This window comes from Mustela erminea, chromosome 7 (genome assembly GCF_009829155.1).
Source record: "Mustela erminea isolate mMusErm1 chromosome 7, mMusErm1.Pri, whole genome shotgun sequence".
NCBI lineage: Eukaryota > Metazoa > Chordata > Mammalia > Carnivora > Mustelidae > Mustela > Mustela erminea.
This window is the reverse complement of record NC_045620.1, coordinates 140,829,367-140,848,290: the sequence shown is the minus strand read 5'-3', so window position 1 is coordinate 140,848,290 and position 18,924 is coordinate 140,829,367. Positions and strand designations below refer to the sequence as shown.

Below are 18,924 nucleotides of genomic sequence, written 5' to 3'. Positions count from 1 at the left end.
GCACCTCCCATTTCACTCCCAACCAGAAGAGCACTGAGCCTCGCTGAGCATGTGCTGGGCAACGCAGGTGAATCATTAGCTCTTGCCAAAGATGCCCGTAATCCCTTCTAATAAGTTAAGCACTTTCGGAACAATAGCGTGGGCTGGCTGGCTGGCCCTAGCGGCCGCAGCCGGCTGACTAATGCTTCCTAATCTCCAAGTCTGCACACAGTCCCTGTAAACAAGCCTCCCGTTACCCAGCCCCCCCCCCCCCCCCCCGCAAGGGGAAGGTCAGCCCAGCCAGGGAACGGGAGCTCAGGGAGCTCGGCGTGGGTGTGCACTCCACCCTGTGAAGGAGCCAGGGGGCTCACTTCATGAGAAAATTCCAGGGCCCTCCCTGGGGAGCTCAGCCTGACTTCCAAGGTCTCTGTGCACGTTGCCGGTGGCCACATGCGGCTGCGCCCCGGCTTCTGAGGCTCAGCTCCTGCCTGGAGAGGCAGCAACTGTGGACGGAGCCAGCCGGCATGGAGCCAGGAGGCTGTTCCGGAGGGCTGACAGCCCCGAGGGCGCCCAGGCCCAGCCCCACAGGTCCCGAAGGTGCCCGTGTCAGTGGGGGTGCGGCCATGAGGGCCCCTTCCCCGGCTGTCCACAGCCTTCTCCCGCGGGACCCCCTCCGGCTGCACAGGCCGGGTGCCGGGCAACCTGTTTCCAAGCCCACCTCCGAGGCCCAGCCCCTCGCTGCCCCGCCGCAAGCAGAGCAAACGGCAGTCAGGAAGTCCCCGTCCCTGGGATGGAAGCATGAGCACAGAGGACGCAGGCCGCGGTGTCATGCAGTCGGCACCGCACGCACAGGGACCCAGGGACCGCGTTCCTCTCCCCCAGCCTGGCCTCTCTCAGGAGTGAAGCTCGCTTCCCCACTAAGGCGAGGCAACACCCACTGGCTTTGGGAAAGGGGGTTCGGGCCTCCTGTGTGCGAAGCGATTCCACATTCCGAGCTCCAGCCATGAGTCTCCCGCTGGCGGGAAGGGCCGTGAGTGCTCTGGAGGACATGGCCTCCTAGGGTCAGAGCTGTTGTCATGACAAAGAAATGCCGTGATTTCATGCCCAAACCACAAGGCAGCAGAGCCAGGCTAGGACAGTGCGAACGGCGACCGGCCCCTCCTGAAGCCTCACATCTCTCCTCCCCTCCCCGGCGGGACCCCCCGGCCAGCCTGGCACTGGGCACCTCACCCCGGGCACGGCGAGGACACGGGACGGCTGGTCTGCAGACAGACACTGCGAACACCGGCCCCGGGCCTGAAGGTCTCTGCGCCCTGACTGGACACCTCCGCCACGTCCTGCTTGCCTCTCTGATGGTTTCGTCCTGGGAGCTACTGGATTGGACCCGACACTGTCTGAAATGCTGTATGGAAATCCATGGAAACAAAGCACGAGATCTTGACCGAGATGTGGCTTTCCTCTGTGACCTCCAAATGTCTTGGACAAGATGCGGCCTGCCCTCTGGCCCAGAAGTTCAAGCCTTTCTGTCTCTCTCTCACGTCCTTCGGGTTTGAGAAACCAGACCTCAGAGTACCGGTACGTGTCCCTTCAGTTTCTCCCGCCGGCTCTCACGTGCCCCCGCCGTGGCTCATTTACCAGGGTTTCTGTGGCCGCGGCATTGAGGGAGTCCCGTCGGTGGCCAGGATCCCTGAGTACTTTCTGGACCGACGTTCTGTCTGCCGAAACCCTGTCAGGTCTCGAAGCCGCGGCCAAGGGCCACTGTGTGGGGCAGGAGGTCCGGAGTGCTCAGGACGGTGTATTTCGAAGGTGGGCCACGGCAGCCACGGAACACCATGTATCCTTCCCAGGCCGTGGCTGCGAATCTAAAGTCCGTGCTCGGCCAGATCCGTCTGGAGAGAACCCAGGTCCCCGTCTGCAGAGGGCCACGTGGCCCCTCCTCCAGAGGGAACACAGATGCGGCACTAACACCGTCACGGGGGCGCCGTCCCCGTGACCCGTGAGCCCCGAAGCCCTCGTCTCCTGACACCGTCCCACTGGTCAGGTTTTCAGTAGAGGACTGTGAGGGGCATAGCATTGACTCCACAGCAATCTCCAGTGGACAGTGTGACCCGCTGACACCCGCATGCGGGGAACGTGGCAGGCGTCTCAGCCCTTGGCTTCTCTCACCGTACAGATCCTTCTGCCCACGTGTCCTATTCTCAGAGACACGTTTCCGAGCCACCCTAATACGCCGACGAACCTGGAGGACGTCGTGCGGAAGGTAAGACAGGAAGCTGGGTCTCCCACGGCGGCGGATGGAGGCAGATGACGTCCGGGAGGCGCAGGGTGTCTGTGGCCTCCCCGGCGGCTGCCGCTAGAAGCTTCGCTCCAGGACGCCCCGAAGGGGTGGCATTCTAGCCAAGGATTGAACTCCCACGGCCTGTCCCTCCCGCCGAGGCACGGGGTCCTCCCGCGGAGCGGGAAGCACACACCAGCCTTGCTCTGACCCCGGCGGACCGTTGCTGGCCGCCCCTCCTATTCCCTTACCCTCGATCGCCGAACAGTGGGTGTGCGTTTACCAGAAATGGACGCTTCCGGAAGAGTAAGCTTGCACGCGTCAGGATTTAGTCGAGGGCCGAGTGGAGGTCTGCGCTATCAGAATTTGGAAATGATAAATGTGGCTTTACATGCGGCCCCGGGGTGCCTCAGCGGGCAGGCGTCCGCCTCCGTCTCAGCACGGGTCTCCGATCCAGTTTTCCCGCAGCTGCTTGTGCTGAAGAGCGCTGGGACGGGGGTGCTGCTGCCTGGGGGTCCCAGGTCCACTGCCCCTTCCTTCTGGCCTAGGAGCCCACGGCGTGAGGAGGTGTGAGGTCCGTCTGCGGGGCTGGGCCTGCCAGAGAGCTGGACACCTTCCCGGGAACCGAAGCGGATGTGGGCAGCACGTTCCACCGCGGCAGCTCCGAGAACGAGACCTCGGCCGGGCATGGGAGCCACTGGGGCGCCGGGCACGCCGCACACGCGGCGAGGACCCGCTACGGCTCGGCCTCTCGGCTCTAAGCCCCGTCCTGCTTCCTGGTCACCACCGCCCTCCCTGCCGTCTTTCATGTTAATCTCTGTCTTTATCTCACTATGCAACCCCCACCCCCACACCCACACCCACACCCACATGCACACCCACCCACCCCCACACACACACACTCACACACACTCACACACCCCCCCCCACACACCTGTTCTGCGTTCAGAACATGCTATGGCAAAACATGGCCTTTGGGCATCGTATTTAAACCTGGCGAAATCTGGGGACGGCGGTTCCAGGAGGGCCTCTGACCTCCCCCGGTAGCAGGTCGCAGCCCCTCAGGGACAGGAGCCCAGGTGGAGCCGTGGAAAGGGTATCCTAGTCTCCCCGGAGAGATGCCCCGGGCGCTGTCTTGGCGGAGGCCACGTAGGGTGTCCCCCCGCGCGCGTCCTCCGGGGCCCTGTGCGCACAGCAGAGGCAGAAGGAGAGCACTCGGGCCTCCCCACTTCCTGGGTCTGCATTTCCTTAGCGAGGCTCCAGGGTCTTGTAAAACTTCCATTAAACCAACATGTGCTTTCCCCGTTTTCAGCGGTGTGTCAGCTGCGCGGCCGAGAACCCAGGAGGGCCACGGCTGTGTCTCCTCCCCCCCGGCCCCTGCCCGGGGACTGTCACGCTGTCCTGCTCCGAAGGCGGTGTTGAGGCAACGTGAGGGAGGCAGGGTCACGGGGAGAACGCCGCACAGAGGGGGCGGAGAACGGGTGGGGTCAGAGGGCAGAGAGGACCCTGGTGTGCCAGGACAGGGTCCCGGAGTGCTTCCCAGCTCTGGCCGGCGCCCGCCGGGGCTCTCGGGGCTGCCGTGGGAGCCACGTCCTGGGCCACGGCCCTGGAGGAGGGAAGGTGTGCGGGCAGCAGGGACACGTCTGTGCTGTCGATTTGCAGGGTGAATTCTACCCACATTTATGATGGGCTTCGTGTCACGGTGATGCTGCTTTTCCATTTTTTCGGAGTCTCGGCAGCGACCAGTAACTTTTTCGGGGTGTCGTGGTGATTGAAATATAAAGACAAAATATAAAAGTTTGATTTTTTTTCCTTAACATGGATTTTTAAATATTTCTGCTGAGACCCTGGCCCTCCCGCGCGCCTCACTGTGCTGTGGGGACCCGCCTGGAGGTGAGTCACGGAGGGAGGGGCCTGGACCGCTCCGGAGTCTTCCTTGAGCAGGGACTGTCCAGATGGCCCGTGGCCGGACCTAGGGGAAGCCCGGGGTCTGTTGGGCTGCTGGCTGGGGGCTCCTGATGCTCTGAGGCGGGGCGGAGGGGAGGGAGTGTCTAGGCAACAGGGAGCCTCACTTTCCTAAAACGAGAGTGTCCTCGAGGTGACAGGACTCTGGGCTCTGGATGGGGCCTCCCGGGGGCGTCCCCAGGGGCCTGGCCTGCAGTGTCTTCCCCTCCAACACGCTCTGCTGCGTGTTCTCCTCCTGCTTTTAAAGCCCATGGGACTGTGTGCACGACGCAGCCTCCTTGGAGATCTCCAGAACCTTCTAGAATCCTCACTAGACTCAGGCTTTTTATTTATTTAACAATGTTTGGGTATTTCTATGCCGTGGTCAGCAGCACAGCTGGAGACAAGGAACACGAGAGCAGAGGGCCCTCCCAGGACGGCGGCCTCTACCCTCTGCACCGGCTCTCGTCCTCACCCGGAGCCCGGACCACGCGCTTTCACTCTGGCTTCCCGGCCCCTCCCTCCCCTCACTGGCTGAGGTCAGCCTCCTGTCCCCAGTCCAGGGGTGCTGCTCCCCAGGGCTAGCGTGGCCGACCCCCGGTGCAGGGGCTGGGCGGGGCTGAGGCGAGCTGATCCCCCTCGCTGAGCTCTTTATACTGCTCTGGGCTCTCTCCACTTACGGCATCACAAACACCTGATTCACCGGCCTTTTAACCCATTTCTAACGGCTCTGTACATTTATTATCAATTGTTTAATCGTTCCTCTAAAACAGGACTTTTGGGGCACCTGGGTGGCTTAGATGGTTGAGCATCTGGCTTCAGCTCCGGTCATGGTCCCAGGGTCTTGGGATCGAGTCCGTGTCGGGCTCAGTGGGGAGCCTGCTCCTCCCTCTGCCTACTGCTCCCCCGTGACGCTCGCTCTCTCTCTCAAATAAATAAATAAAATCTTTAAAAAAAATAAAAGAGGCTTTTGGGTTATTTTTATTTATGTGCATTCACAATTGTTAGTATAGGGTAGTTTAAGATAGAGTTCTAGAATTATTGGGTCAAAATTTGAACTTCATGAGGTCTTTGACATGACGGCTCAGCTCCTTTCCAAAACCTTTAGAACAACTCTGCCATGTTGCCCCTGAGACGAAAGTGATTTCTCGGGAATCAGGTTGACAGACTTAAGTCACAGACAGCACCGCGTGGACCCGCCCCCTTCCGCTTTAACTCCACTTGGCCCTAAAGGCAGGGCCTGGAACAGAGCAGCCCCCAGGTCTGAGCGCGGCCGCCCCTCCCTCTCCTTAGTCCCCGTGATGAGGCTGGCCAACCCGTCACCCGCAGGATCTCGGACGGCACCAGCCACGGGTACCAGGTGGCCTTCAGTCTCGGGGAGGTAGAGGACCCGCCGGGGATACACTGGGGTTTAACCAAGATGACTGGGCCTCTTCCTCAAATGTTGTGTTTTGGGGGTTGTGTCTATTACTAGGGTGTTTCTGGAATTTTAAAGGGTGACTTTTCCTAGCGCAGATGAAGGGGAGTAGGAAATTCGCTGTACGTCGTGTTTGGGAATTCGAGTCTTGAGGGTGGTCCTTGCTCACAGCTTGGAGGAAGCAACGGATATGAGGCACCCAGGGCCAGTCATGGGCCAGGGGCCACCTGGGCCCCCAGAAGCAGGAGGGGACATCTCTCAGGCCCCCGAGCACCCAGGACGTGGGTCAGCCTAGGCAGGGTCTGCAAACCAACGTGCCTTCCTGCCCCGGCAGACCGAGGAGGGCCCAGGGGCCGCCCAGGAGTAAAGGACAAGGGGCGTGAGCACCGAGAGCTCCGGGATACCAGAGGAGGGAGGTCTGTAAAGGACATCGTGGGCTCAGCCGGAGCGTGGGGACACACGGCCATTTAGGAGGACGTCCTATCACACACGGGAGCTGTCCTGTGCTCGTGTCGGAGGACGTCCCTGTTCTGGGGAGATACCTGCCGCCAGACGTGACGTGTCCTCCCATGAGCAAAGGTGGCAGAGCGACTCTCCGCACAAACGAGGGGCAGGGGGCCTCCCAGAGTCCTGCGGGGGTCCGGGCCGTCTCCCAGCCCCCTGCCTTCAGGGAGGGCGCGCCCCTGCCCAGATCCGGGGCGAGAGGCCGCGCGCGGGCCCCACACAGCGCTTCCTGACTCAAGTGAAGACGCAGAGTCCGGGTAGAGATTCTCGTGCTACAAATGTGGCAACACCGTTTTTATTTAGAGTAAGATGTGTTAACATCCAGCATGACAAAATTTGTACAAAGTTCACAATTTAAAAATGAAGTGTCACTGCGACTCGTGATTCCACACATTTATAGCAAAATCAAAGTGTCCACAACCCATGCCGTGTCGTACAAAAATAAATGAAACTTCAGTTCCACAGAGAGCACAATAAATATTTATACAAAATTCTGTCTTAATAAATGATTACTTAAATTAACTTAGAAATGGTCATGAACAATAAGTTAGAATAAATAGACTCTGAGACTCACAATAATTCCATGTGAAAGGTCAGCATTCTAATATGTGACACTTTGTGACCCTATATATAGTCGTCACGGATAACTTCTGATTTGAGAGTATGTACCAACGTTAGATGAGCAGCGGACTTGTGCTTAGAACCCTTTCCGTTGTACATCGGTGGTGACGCGAAGAGTCCGGAACTGACACTACCTACCACGCTACGAAAAGCATTACTATATCGGCAAAAAGCTGAGACACGACGCGGCGGGGGAAATGCATACGTGCCCAAGGGACCGGCGGGCCCCTGCAGGAGGCCCCCCACGGGGTCCCGGGCATCAGGGGACAAGAAGCACCTGGCTTCAGCTCTCGAAAAGGCAATTCTGAGCACGGCAGCTACCACGCGTCGCGGCGCAGGAAGGGGCGCTCTCGGGGACGCCCAGCTCGTCGTCCCAGCTCGTGATTCAAGTCCTCGTGGGAAACGGTAAGCGCTTGTACAGTGAGCCGCATAAAGTGCCGCCGGGACGGACGCTGACTTATACACATATGTACACCGAGGTCGAGGATTGTATCAGAGAGTTTGCTGTGGGATCCCTGTAATCTCCCGGAGCAACATCGTCGGGTCAGCCGTGCGGGCTCCCTCCTCCGTCGGGGCCAGCCTCGCGAGGCCGCTGACCCCAGGAATTGCACACCTCCGTACGGATATAGAGGACAAGGTAAGTGCAAATAGTCGACTGGCACGTTGTGGGGACAATGACCCTGTAAGTCCTGTTCTGCTAAAAATATTTTTTAAATTTTTACAAAACCCATCTTTTTTTTTTTCATAACAAAATTTTAAAGTACTTCTGTACTTCCTGCATACCATCAAGACACAGAAGGAAGAGACGCTGTCACATGTAACTCAAGTCAACACCAGAAAACACAACACGCCGTCCTAGGGACTACTCGGAAGGGGCGGGGGACGCGGCCATCAGAAGTGGTCTGACGCGTACACATAGTGCAGTCACTGGAAGAAAACAATGGAACCTCCAAGTGTAGGCGAGTCTAAGATGACCTAGTGTAAAGCAAAAAAGTGCTCAAGTGTAGAGAATTACTCTGAAAATCTGATTGCATTCATTCTTAGAGTAGGTCGTGACAGATCAGACAGCAAGGCTATGCCGCGCGGCCACCCAGTCTCCGGGGGAGGCGAAACAGGAGGGTCGCCTGCGCCGCGCTCTGCTGGGGACTGGACTGCCGGGCTCTGGGGACTGCCGGGGCCGGGCCGGGCCAGCCTCGGCCCGGGGGTCCCGCTGCGCTGCCTTCAGCCCCCCAGCCCCGCGGAAAGCGCGTGCAGTAGCTCACGGAGTGGCGTGTACCGTGGTCACGGAGTGGCACACCGTGGGCCTCACCCAGATGGGGAGAGAGATTTACAGCCACGACGACAGTGATCATTTTTAAAAGCGGGGCGGGGGGGAGCATAAACACTCTTAAATGAGTTTTGAACATAAACGAGAGCACACAGGTTCTGTGGGACACACGCCATGGCCGTGACGGACAGTTTGAGGGGCAGCACGCGCTCGGGAAGATGGGGACGGCTGCTCCCACGTCTACGGACCCCGCAACAGGACATCTCCGCGAGGCCCACCTCTCACCAGCCCCTGTCTGTGCGCATGTGCCCAGAGTCCCGCCACGTAATGCTCAGCAGTGAACTTAAAAGTGCTGTTTCAGCTGCTTGGAATCTTCTGCCAGATTCCCACGGCTTGATGTCGTCTTACAATAAATTACTTATCTCATTTCTTACAGTGAATCCATATACCACTTCCTCGGAAAAAACCTCACTTAGTGCCCCCACCATACACCATCCTCCTAAAACAAACGAACAACAACAAAAAAAATCACATAATATTTCCAAGCATTGTTCAAAAATAAAGCATTTTTTTTTGCAACCGATTCTTGCTATGAAACAATATGCACACAAAATGTATTTCTTAATTCCATAAAATCCTCCAACATGAGGCAAAATGAGGGTGTTTCCACAGTGGCTGCAAGGCCACCACATGATCATTCAAAGCTGTGGGTTTTTTTGTTTGTTTTTGTCCATTTCAGTTCAAAATACTAAAACATTGAATCACTAAAGCATTAAAAAGAATTGACACTCTATTTATTGTGATGGGCTCACCTCTTCAGAAACACACAGCCCCCAGGTGTGCAGAGATTAGCAGCTAGAAACGTCACACTACGTCAGCGCATATGAAAACGTACAAAATGGGAATGTATCCAAAAACTATTCTGCGGGGAACTATCTTTAAAGCAAGACAGAAAATCATCATGAAGTCTCGTAAGCATGACACTGTTTCGAACAGAAATGAGAATCTGACACTCGCGGTGCGTCTGGCAGCGCGGAGCCCGGGGCCCCATGCAAGCGAGACCCCGCCTCCCGCAGACGGTCACACCTGGATTCCTCGGACAGCGTGCTTTATGTTTTCCAGAAGGGCTTTATTTTCTGGGCTCTGATAACGGTCTTGATTTGTATACATGTCCGTCAAAGTAGTCACGTACGCATCAAAATTTTGTTCATTGATTGGATCCTACGAGATATTAAATAGTGGTTCATATACAACTTTCATTTTCTTAATAGAAAATTCACATCAGCACAAAAGGGCATCACAGCAGGACGCCGCTGTCTTTACGCTACGGACACGGCCCTACCAGGGCCGAGAGTGGAATTCACCCCACGGAGTGCAGGGGCCCTGCCCCCCCGACACCTCCAGCGCTCAGCGGTGCCGTCTGGGGCAGTGACCGCAGCCACCCACAGTGTGGAGAGCCGCGGACACAGAGACGGACATCTGCCTCACGCCGTGCAGTGCGGGGGGCGCCAGGCGCCCGGCGTCGCGCCCCTAGTCACTTACCATGTGTGGCAGCTGGATATTAGCTAGACTATGAATTAAGGACTGGCTCAGGTTGGCCAGCTCGTGGAGAAGAGACTCGTTCTGCTGCTCAATCACTTTGTTCTCCTCCTCGATGGTCTTCAGGCTGCTCTCCATCGTGGTGATCTGGAACGCACAGATTTGGGGGACATGTAACAGGAGGTGGGACACGGTGTCCCCGTGCCAAGAAAAAACCTTTCTGCTGGAACAAAAAGACTTCCGTGCGGGGCGCGTGGGTGGCTCAGTGGGTTCAGCCTCTGCCTTCGGCTCCGGTCATGATCTCAGGGTCCTGGGATCGAGTCCCGCATCGGGCTCTCGGCTCAGCAGGGAGCCTGCTTCCTCCTCTCTCTCTCTCTGCCTCTCTGCCTACTTGTCATCTCTGTCCGTCATATAAGTAAATAAAATCTTAAAAAAAAAAAAAAAAAGACTTCCTCGGCCAGAGCTGATCATTTGAAGGGTTTGGTGTTTACGCTTTGATTCATTCCATGGAAAGGTCGGTAACTGGATGGTGGGGCTCGTCTTTCTGGGGAGCGGCTCCCGGCCCTGTCCACTATTACTCAACGTTCACCAGTTCTGCTATCTGGCCTGTCAGAGGCTGACCTCCCTGTCCACCACTCTGACCCCTGGTCGAGGCCAACTCCCTCCAGCCCAGATCTAAATCTGCCGCCACTAAGTCCCGAACTGTAGTTCACTTGGGAGGCGGGTCACCGTCTAGGTCACAGGTGCCCAGAGCCCTGTGTTCATGACTGTGGCCGGCCGGTCCTGCCGGTCCTCCGATGATGCCCTCCTTATCTGCAGGTGAGGACCGGCCTCACACCTGCCTCCAGGCGGGCCTCCTTGGCTTCCTGGTATTGGCCAGAGGGAATCTAGCTGTCCTGCCCCCCTGCAGCCCGGTGACCAGGGCTGACAGCCCGGTGCGCAGGGCTGAAGGGGAGCTGCCCTGACCTGCCTGGGCCTCAGGGAGCAAACACACAGCCAGGACACAGCCAACTGGGTGTGGGGACCGAGGACACCATTAGGGCGGGAAATGGGAAAGTAACCCCAGTCCCTCCCTGGAAGCTGCCTTTCTCCTGAGTTACCTGCACCTCGTCAGCCCCCAACCCCGATTCTCATGGATGGGATCCCCTGCCTGGTGCTTTCTCAGGGGCCAAGATGTAGGGCTCAGTGGGGTGCTGCTGGCTTCACTTGGGCTAGGTGAGGCAGTGGGTTGTTCTGGGTTGTTCTCAAAAACAGAAATGACAATCCTTATCCCAAGAGCAACTCCTGAAGAGGCGTGCACAGTGTTTGCCTCAAGAAGACACAGGTCATTCCGCATTTCTGTTCCAGCCAGGGTCCCAACTATAGTGAGATACCCCGAAACCTCCTGGATTGGCCCCCCAGCTCCTGTCTCCCCGCCCCCGGGCCCTGTCTCCCTGCCTCCAGCCTTGGTCTCCCTGCCCCCAGACTCAGTCTCCCCGCCCCCAGGCCCTGTCTCCCTGCCCCTGGCCTTTATCTCCCTGACCCCAGCCCCTGTCTCCCTGCCCCCAGGCCCTGTCTCCCTGACCCCAGGCCCTGTCTCCCTGCCCCTGGCCTTTATCTCCCTGACCCCAGGCCCTGTCTCCCTGCCCCCAGGCCCTGTCTCCCTGCCCCTGGCCTTTATCTCCCTGACCCCAGGCCCTGTCTCCCTGCCCCAGGACCTGTATCCCTGACCAGACTCTGTCTCCCTGCCCCTAGCCCCCGTCTCCCTGTCCCCAGCGGTGAGAGCACGGGGCTCACCCTGCTCCTGCTCGGGGAGGGGCTGTGGAAGTGGAGGAGGGAGACGCTGTCCTCTCTAATCTCTGCTAGAGCCATCATGGGTTTGGCTGTTGCGGCAATGCCGTTAGACAGGCCCGCGCTGGCTCTGGTCGAAGGTGTCTATGAAGGAAGGTCCTGCCCTGTGGGCTCTGCCCCCGGACTGGAGTGAGGGCCGCAGAAAGCCCTGCTTCAAGACCTCAACCTTCCAGCACTTTCTGAGATAAGTGAGGCGCAGGGGTTAGAAGGCAGAGGTGCTCCGGGGCCGACGGGTAAATGGGCTATGGAGGCCACAGCCTCGTCGTCCGTGGGCGCCTCGTGCCTGCCGGGGGCTGAGGGAACGGGTGGGAGCACTCTGCGGCGGAGCTGACCCTGAGTCCCGGGGGCTCACCCCGCCTGTCCGTCCTGACCTGCTGCGCCCTTCTGGCCCTGGGAACCACACAGCCCAGCACCCTCCCGTCCCTTGAAGACACTGGCCTGTCAGAGAAGGGCAGTCCCTAGAGGGACCTCAGCCAGGACAGCGAGAACACACAGCAACACTTAAAATTCACTTTTGACATTGAGGTGAAGCCCATGTCTGGAGAAGCACGTATTCACGTCGATGTCAAAAAGCCATGTACGGCCTGTGGCGACCCACACGGGGACGAAGCGACTGGGGCTGGCGGGGGTGACGGGAGCCAGCGCGTCTGGGGGGGCCCTGGGGAGCTTGGGTCGGGCCCCTGTCCCTGGGGGCAGCCCCCAGGGCAACCCCGGTCCCAGGATGGGAGAGCCCCGCGGAGCAGACTCGTTTCCCGGGGGGCACGAGTGCGCTTTCTCAGAAGTGGGCGCCCGGCAGGCTGCAGCCCGGCACCTGCACAGAAGAGGGGCTCTGCGCCCCAGGGTGCCGAGGCCGGAGGTGCTGAGGTCTGAGGGCTGCCGCCCCTGTGAGCAGGATAAACGTCAGAGACGGCGTTTCCCAGGATCCGGTGAAATGCGTCGCTGCTGATGGGGACTCCCGGGGGTCTGTGTGGCTGGCCCTGGAGTCCTCTCGGGGCCAGCCCCTCCTGAGAGCCCCAGCCATGGGCTGATCGCAGCCGTGCATGTGGATAGATGCTACGGAAACTTCCCACCTGTGCCAGGTGAGCCTTTGGGCAGGTGAGCGTGCCGACCCCGCGACCGGCACGGAATGGGGCTGCTGTGGGCGAGGAGTTGGGTGTGAGAGCGACCCCCAGAACAGTCGCGCCCAGTAGAGAGCGCCCGCCGTCTGGGCTTCCTTCCCACTCACGGGCACCACGGGCTCCCTTTCAGGCGTTCTGCTAGGGACACAGACCGAGATGCGCCTCCCTGAGCTGGGGCGCCCAGCAGACAGAACCAGCCCGTGGCAGAGCTGTGACCACGACCTGGCGTCTGAGGCTGGGCCAGACCTGGACTCCTGCCAGCCACACTGTCGGCGGCCAGGAGGGGTCTGCAGGGAGGGGCGCACGGACCCCCTCTTTCTTCCAGGATAGAAGTGCCTCGCCTTACCTGTGGCTGTGATGGCGGTGCCGTGAGGGCCTAATCTCAGAGCCCATGTGGCACCGGGATCCTGGGCTGCTCCGGGAAAGGTGCCAGGGAGCCTGGGGCACTGCATGGGACTCAGGGATGGGAGACTGAGAGGCAGCAGCTTGGCCATCCACCTTGGCTTAGCTGAAGGAGTTACCACGTGTATAATACGAGGGAGAGGGTGCTTATCTGGCTCGCCATGGTGAGCACACAGTAGGACTATGCACCGCAGCCCCACACTCAGGCACCCAGTAGGTGCTTCGTAAAGGCTGCCCACCCCCCCCCCCCCCACCACCGTCCCTGGACACGTGGGCCAGGCCCCTGCAGGAGCGCACAATCTTCCACCCTGCCCTGGGGCCGGCCTGCCCTTGTCTGGGGAATGTCAGCTCTCTTTCTAAGGCAATGACCACAGGGCATTAGCGCCTGCTGTGTCTGGGGAGGAAGGCAGCTCACGTGCAGGGATGGGCGCCTTGTGTTTGCAGCACTGCTCACCGACGGCATTTCGCGAATGGGTGCACAGTGCGAACCTGGCGGCAGTGGCCACAGAGCACCCGGCATTCTGCCGCCCAGCCCCTGGCCTCAGCCAGCGAGCAGGATGTGGGCTGTGAGGTGCAGGGGGCAAGGTACAGGGAGCCAAGAGAGGCCTGAGGCCAACGGCTGGCAGGGCCCGGGCCAGCACGTGCGGCTGCCGTCGGGGGCTTCAAACACTGTTACCTGAGTTCTCAGTTTGATCATGTCGGCCTCCATCTGGGAGTTGGACTCGTTCAGCTCCTTGATTTCTTCGTCCAGCTGCTTGATTTCTTCGTCATTCTCTATGCCTGCACGGGGGACGGGGCTGCGTTACGGCTACCGAACCTGAGCACGGAGCTACTTCTCCTTGCTCTTCTCTATTTGGGAGTGAATGTGCTGGAAAAAATATATTCTTGGATTTCAAAAAAAGTAACAGTGACAATTTGTGTGTCCGTCCGTCCCTCCCACCGCCCTCCTCGTGATCACGGCCCCGAACCGTGGAGGAGACGGCCGAGCGCCGGCAGGCCAGGGTGAGGTCTCCCGGGATGGCCCACCAGAGTCCCGGCCCTGAGCGGCTCCTTTGCCCCCAGTGGGCTGCAGCCCAGCACCTGCCTCCTGGTTCTGTTCCCTGTATGTCTTTCTGCTGCCAGTGCGGGGGGGGGGTGTCAGTCCCCCAACACCGCGGGTGCTCAGGGCCACCTCCGCCCACACCGCAGGGAAGACTGTGGCAGCGGCGGCGGGTTTTAGGCGTCTTCCGAAGGGGTCTCCCCACGGAGGACTTCTCACTGATGCAAACTCCTCCTCCGTTTGAACGTGGAAACGTGTTTCTACTGACACCGGTAGGGTGGTGGCAGCCTCTGTGTGCCCCGGGGGCCTCGCCAGGCGGCCAGGCTGCTTGCTGGCAGTAGGACACGCCGGGCAGGAAAGATTCGGACCCAGGGTCATTTTGGCCATCGGGTCTCACGCGGCAGAAGTTACTCAAGGAAGAGCAGGACGTCCGCGGAGCCACCGCCCTTGACAAGCCGGGATGCGGGTCACAGGGCGCAGCGGGGACGCTCCTGTGAAACCATGGACAGGCACAGAGCCTAGGCAGACGCCCTTTTTGGCTCTACAGACAGAAGGGGCACGGCCACTGGGAGGGAAGGCCCAAGACCCAGACCCTGCAGGGGCCAGGTGAGCGGGTCCTTCCTGCTGAATGTCCCCCAGAGAGACCCTGGGGACACATGGGCCCTGAGCCCGCCAAGCCCCCCTCACCCTCCCGCCCAGAGGAAATGGCTGTGCCCCCCCGCCCCCGCCGACTCCAAGCCTGGGTCTCGTGGCCCATCACAGAGGCCCTGGGTGTGTGTCCCCGGCACGGGAGTCGCCATCAGCTGCCTCCTCGGAAGCGGTTCTCAGCTCCCAGGAAGTCCTCCAGCGATGGGGCGAGCCCTTCCTCGGGGACGCACTGTTTCACGGTTCCCTTCCGGCCTGTGACCACGAGGCGGCGGCAGTTTCCTGCCTTTGGGAATCGGGCTGAGCGAGTTGGCCATGACACCAGGAAGGCAGGACACCTGTGCTGGGAGGGGGGGCGGCGATGACATCACTGCCACAGCTGAGGCCTGAGGGTGCAGATTCCTAAGCCTTTGCCCCCAGTGGGCCTCGCCACGCGGTCCTCGAAGCTGCAAACGGTCCAGGTGCAGCCGCTGTTTCCCGTGTGGCCCCGAGCCCGGCCGTGCTGGACCCCATTTCCCAGCGGGTTCTTCATGTCATCCCTCCTCGGGTTTTCAGGCCGAACGGCCCTAGACGTCTGCCTCCGCCGCGTGCGTGAGTCTCCGTCGACACCGGACCCGCATCGGCGCGCTGTGCGGTCTCGGCCTCTGGAAGCCCCGGCGCCTGTCCTGTCTGCCCCCGCCCCGAGGTCTGGCGGCCCGTCCAGGGCCACGCTCCTCTGACAGACGCCGCTCCTCATTCGCTCAGAAGCCCCCAGGGGGTTGCTAACCGCGGTGCACACGAACGCGCTGCCCACAGGAAAGCGAGCGGCAAACGGACCCGTTTCCTACAGACGTCAGAGAAGAGCGCGGACTTGTATTCGCGGACGGTGGCCATGCGTGTCAGGAGCAGACGCGCTGTGGCTTGCGAAGGCCGCGGCGGGGGATCCTGCGCGGGAGGCTGGGGAGGCTCCTCCAGGGACCGCCTGCTCTGGACCCTCTGTGTCGTCCCGTCGGGACATTTGGTTTCGGTCGCTCCCCGACGCAAATGGTGATGGCGGCGCCGCACGCCTGCCGGGTCCCAGCACCAGGAGAATGTGCGGGCGCCGGCCGTGGACGCGTGGAATCCCAGACCAAACACCTCGTTTCGGGACGGGTGGTTTGGAGATCGCCAGGTCACCCCAAAGCCAGAGACCGGTGGGGGACGTTGTGGGTCATCTCTGCCGGGCTGCTGGATGTGCTCCACCCACGGCGCTGGGGGACGCGAAGCATCCAGCACAGCCGGAACGTCGACACCTTTGTGCTGGGCCAGGACTCGGGCAGACGCAAGCTTCGAGCAGGTCCGCTGGAGCGCCAGGGGAGCACGCCGTCTCCCGGAGGGTGGCTGGCGTCTCAGAGGCCCATTCTACGACGGTGACTACTTGCTCTTTAACTTTGCGGAAACCAACCCGGAAGCAGGGTCAGAGGTCGCACGACCTGGGACGAGGGCTCCGGAGGGCGGGGCGCATCTCTGAACCGCCCTGCGGAGGGTCTGAGGCGCTGGGGGCTTGTAGCCGGCATCTGATCCGTGGTGGACGTGGGATAGAAATCCGTATCTTCCCACGTGACAGTTCCGTGATGAGAATTTTCTTAGTCCTTCCAACCCTCCATTGCAAAGTGCGCCTCGGACACAGCGGGAGTAAGAGGTCACTTCCTCTCAGTGCGAAGACCCCTGACTCAGCGGGACTTGCCAGGTGGCGGCTGGAGACGCCCGCCGCACATCCGGGGAGTCTGAGAAGCCAGAGACCTGCGAGCTCCGTGGGCTGCGCGCTCAGCGACCTGAAAAGTGGCACAGGCTGCTTTTGTCCTGCTGACTCCGTGCTGGGAGCTGACAACTCATTAAAAAGAAAAGAAAGAGGAAAAACACAGCATGTGGTCTAGTGCCGTGGGTCTCATTTTTTGCTGAATTAAAGAATTAAAAACAGAGTTCCTTTTTATGTCTTATCCTTTAAACTTCTTATTCTAAATTTAAATAGTTTTATATATCTCCAAAATCGTGTGCTGCACAGCCTTAAATATGTGTCCATCCGAACCTGGGCCAAGACATTCAGTCCATAGGATTCCTGAGAGGCGTCCGCTGCGTAAGCCGAGTACCGTCACCGAGCCGGTCTGCAGGTCAGATCGGCTGCCTGAGAGAGGTCGTTTCAAGCCCAATAAAATGACAGCAGGGACCCCATGACGCCCTCCCATCTCTGATTTCCCTTCTGGGAGCACTGGACGGACCGACGGGCTTGCGTCAGAGGTTTCGTCTCTGGGAAACGGGAGCAGACACGGCTCCCCGAGACATGCTCTCACTCTGCGTGCCGGCCCTCCTGGGCTGTGCCCACAGGGCCCGGCCGTAAAGGCCGCTCCTGTCGGGTGCCAGGAGGCACCTGCGCCCAACTCTGCAGCCTCCCTCCCGAGAAGGTGGGGCAGGCAGCTCACCATAAGGGGCAGGGAGAGAACTGGCAAGAGGTGGACGGACCCTCCATCCCCTGGGTTCAGGAATCGAGAGGAATCTGAGTGTCTGGAAATGAATCTCCTTAAAGCCATGAATGTGCATCTGCCCCTCAGACCCCCTGAGGGCCCCAGGGCTCAGCACAAGGCCTGCTCCTGGACAGGGGAGCACACCAGACCTGGGAGTGCGAGGGAGAAAGTGGCGCGCCCCGGAGCCAGCGCCTTGGCCAGCTCACGGATGCCTGTGTCCCAGGGCGACACCCTCCTCTCGGGCGGCTCAGGGAGAGCTAGACGTTTGTAACTGCCTGCGCAGGTGACAGAAGTCACAGTCCCTTCCCCCAGCACCCTGTCCTCTACGAGAATATAGGAAGGCAAAAGGAGGGATTATCTCATTTCCTTCTTGGTAAAAACCAATGAAGAACCAGCACAGAGCCGGGGGGCAGGGACAGCAGGGGCTTCGGAGTGGCGGCTGCTCTGGGAGACGAGATCACAGCGACCTTGTGTGGGAGCGGAGGAGATCAGACTCTTCTTGAAGCTTGAAGAGTCAGAACGAGGGGGAGGAGGAGGGCAGGAAGCACGGACAAGGGGTTTCAGAGCCTCAAGGGCACTTAGAACTGCTCCTTTCCAAGCAGGCGCACACTCGACAGAAGGAGCCAGAAGCCCAGCGCGGGGGCAGCTTGGCCGCAACGGCTCTGCGACCGAGTGGAGGCTTCCTTGAGGTCCTGTCGCTCAGTGCAGGCCAGGACGTGGAGCGAGGGACGCTTCCGGCACCTTCGTTACGGATGTGTGAAAGCAACAGGAGGGTCCTACACTCAAGATCCCGACGAGAGCCAGCGAGAGGGACACAGAGCTAGGGCAGCACCACAACCAGGTTCTGAAGGAGGAGCAGAGCTGCTGAGGAAAGTGGGGTGCTCAGGCCTCGTTCCCAGTAGCAGCGCGCGCTGCCCGTGAGTTGGCCACACGCGGCGCGAGCAGGTCCGGACTGTCCGTGTTCCACGCCACAGCCCTGGCACCGAACCAAGTGGGCTCCGGAAGGACTCTGGTCCCTGTGTGAAGAAGGTCTGCGCAGAGGGGGAAGCGACAGGCTGCGGCCTGGACCCAGGCTCTGGGACACAAGTGTCCTCGCCGCACACACATGCACCCCGGAGCCTGCCACAGAGAGCCAGGCTCCGGCCCTGAGCCCTGAATCAGGCCTCCTGTGACGGGGTGCAGACCAGTGGGCGTGTGGTTCCCCATGGGACGGGGCGTCCTGGCGCTTCCCGGGAGGCGGTACACACCACCGTTCTCATCCACGAGAGCTCACTGGTTCTGAAGCTGCGTGCCTGGCACTGCCAGAGAGAGGACTCTGGACTCCCCTGCCCCTCGGGCAAGACCTGGCCTCTGACGCCCTGAGACGCGTGTGCCACGACTGCCCACCCAGGGGACGGCCCCTCCTCATTGTGTGTGATCCGCCCGTGTTTCCTTCCCGCTCCCGCCGCCTCCCTCCCAGACGAATCAGAAGCTGACCAAGCGGACCCACTGGCCCACGGAGTCCGCGTGGACGCAGGGCTGTCTGGGGTGATGGGCCACGCAGGGTGGGCTGGAAAGAGTCTTGGTGGCGGTATCTTCCTGGCCATGAGCGCTGCCCTGTGATGGCCCAGAGCGGTGAGGATGGGCCTGACATGTCACGGCGGCGGTCCCACGTGGGGCCTCAGGCCTGTGGGTGCCCAGGGGTCCCAGAACGTCTGGGGGCAGCGCTCCCTCTAATCGGGCTCTGGCCTCCGGCACCAGTGCCCTTCGAGCAGAAGCCGGGATACTGGTGTCCACGCCGGCAGGATGCAAACACTGTGGCCCGGGCCATCTTCTGTCCGTGGCCAGCCACACAGGAAGGGCTGTTCAGTGCTGGGCACACCCA

The 18,924-nt window shown here is 60.4% G+C and overlaps 1 protein-coding gene across 14 annotated transcripts in view; it reads right to left on the bottom strand.

Moving 5' to 3' along the window:
* Positions 1–7,435: 7,435 nt before the first annotated feature.
* The window catches only part of MYT1L (myelin transcription factor 1 like), a 392,068-nt gene continuing 380,579 nt past the window's right edge, over positions 7,436–18,924 (bottom strand). For 10 of the 14 annotated variants that reach the window (XM_032353449.1, XM_032353451.1, XM_032353453.1 and 7 more), the window contains 3 exons: positions 13,567–13,676; positions 9,550–9,693; positions 7,436–9,228 (listed from right to left, as the gene is read on the bottom strand). In XM_032353449.1, the coding sequence (XP_032209340.1) occupies positions 9,088–9,228; positions 9,550–9,693; positions 13,567–13,676 (395 nt within the window). In that variant the 3' untranslated portion in view covers positions 7,436–9,087. The remainder of the gene's footprint in view (positions 9,229–9,549; positions 9,694–13,566; positions 13,677–18,924) is intronic. The other 4 variants (XM_032353455.1, XM_032353459.1, XM_032353462.1 and 1 more) reach the window with 1 other exon arrangement.